Raw genomic sequence first — 1498 nt, 5'->3', positions numbered from 1 at the left:
AACATCAACATAGAAATCGATGAGTTGATTGTTTTTTTCGCTGCGTTTTAAATGTGTGTGGATGACGTTTTGAAACACTATACCCTGTTCGCACACAAGCTGCAGACGTTTTAGAAGTCAGCCTTCTAAAAAGAAAATCAGTTAAGCGCTTTAGCCATCTATAGACTTCAAACAGACCCACGAATACGAACAAACGAACACACATTCATTTCTATATAGATGTTCACAAATTGGTTACAAATCAATACAAAAATATATTGTTAATTTTGTTTAAAAATTTACTTAAATTTATACAATTTACTAATAATATAGTGTCAGCGTATCTCCATTGGAAAGAAACTTTTCATTGTTGTTTTTAAAGTACATTCCTTATTTTGCAACTTCAAAGCAAATTGCTCTAAAATTTCTTCAACATTTTTCGACGAAGACATTTCAAATAATAAACCTTTATCTGTATACGTTGCCTGCAAAATTCGCCATTCCAAATGAGGCAAATCCAATTTGTTAACTATAAAAGAGCGTATATGATCGACAGCATTATCAACGAAAGGGTATGCGGGGCAGTCTCTCAATAATAGGCGATTTGTTTGAATTTCGTCATTTACTGGATATCGTAAATTTGCATTTATATTTTCCCGTTTTGTTACACATAAATCAAAAGTGGCTAAAACACAAATTAAAAACAACACATTATTTTACTGTTTTGCAAAGATATTTTTGAATTTGTTTCGTAGAACATGACTCACCAGCTTGTGTTATTGATATTAAAACATAGAAAGCTGATAATTTTAAAAATAATCTTGCATACATTTTTTTGTTCGATTCAAAGCTTAGGTTGTTTATCAGCCGGTTTTAATTATAATACTGCTTGATCTTGTCGTTTGTATTGCTTTTTATATATAAAAGTGTTTTTTTTTTTTTTTGGTTTATAATCTCTCATTCTCAGCAGGGAAATACGTAAAGAGATGCTAAAGACAAAAACTTAGCAAAAGAACAATAATTTAAAATGTCTAGAGTGTATTATTCTCTTGATTTCAATATTAACTTAATACGAATATAAATTGGGTAATTTACAGATTATTGTAGATTTTTTATAAAAGAAAAATATTGGGTTTTTCCTTTTTGAGTATTAAATATAACACAATGAATATGTTTTTACGTTAAGATTGCGATGCGTTTTGTATAAATTTTGTAGATTAAATAAATATTTAAAAAACAAATTAATTATTTTTTAAATGATAAGATTTTTTTGTTAGTTTGCATTATTATAAAACTTAGTTGAAAATAATTACATTTATATACAAAAATGAAAGAGTATGATGTTTAACATTTTACTTTGTCGGTAAACATTAACGAAACGTTGGAAATTTTGAATAAAAATCATGTCAAATAGATTTAAAGAACTTTACCATAACGTCTTATTTCACACAGTTTGATGGAAAAAGATATTTTATTTCAGTATCAAAAAAGTAAGAAATTATATTTAAACCATTTTTAA

General features: G+C 26.8%; 1 protein-coding gene across 1 annotated transcript; it reads right to left on the bottom strand.

Moving 5' to 3' along the window:
* Nucleotides 1-234: 234 nt before the first annotated feature.
* On the bottom strand, nucleotides 235-899 carry LOC111684001. The gene is made up of 2 exons (XM_023446118.2): nucleotides 747-899; nucleotides 235-664 (listed from the first exon to the last, which is right to left on the bottom strand). Exons 1-2 carry the CDS (start codon nucleotides 808-810, stop codon nucleotides 315-317), a joined length of 414 nt encoding a protein of 137 aa, XP_023301886.2. The 5' UTR covers nucleotides 811-899; the 3' UTR covers nucleotides 235-314.
* Between the last annotated feature and the right edge of the window lie 599 nt (nucleotides 900-1498).

The sequence above is a fragment of the Lucilia cuprina genome, chromosome 2 (assembly GCF_022045245.1).
Source record: "Lucilia cuprina isolate Lc7/37 chromosome 2, ASM2204524v1, whole genome shotgun sequence".
Taxonomy (NCBI): Eukaryota; Metazoa; Arthropoda; class Insecta; order Diptera; family Calliphoridae; genus Lucilia; species Lucilia cuprina.
Note: the sequence above shows the minus strand (reverse complement) of the source record. Positions and strands in the feature narration are given on the sequence as shown.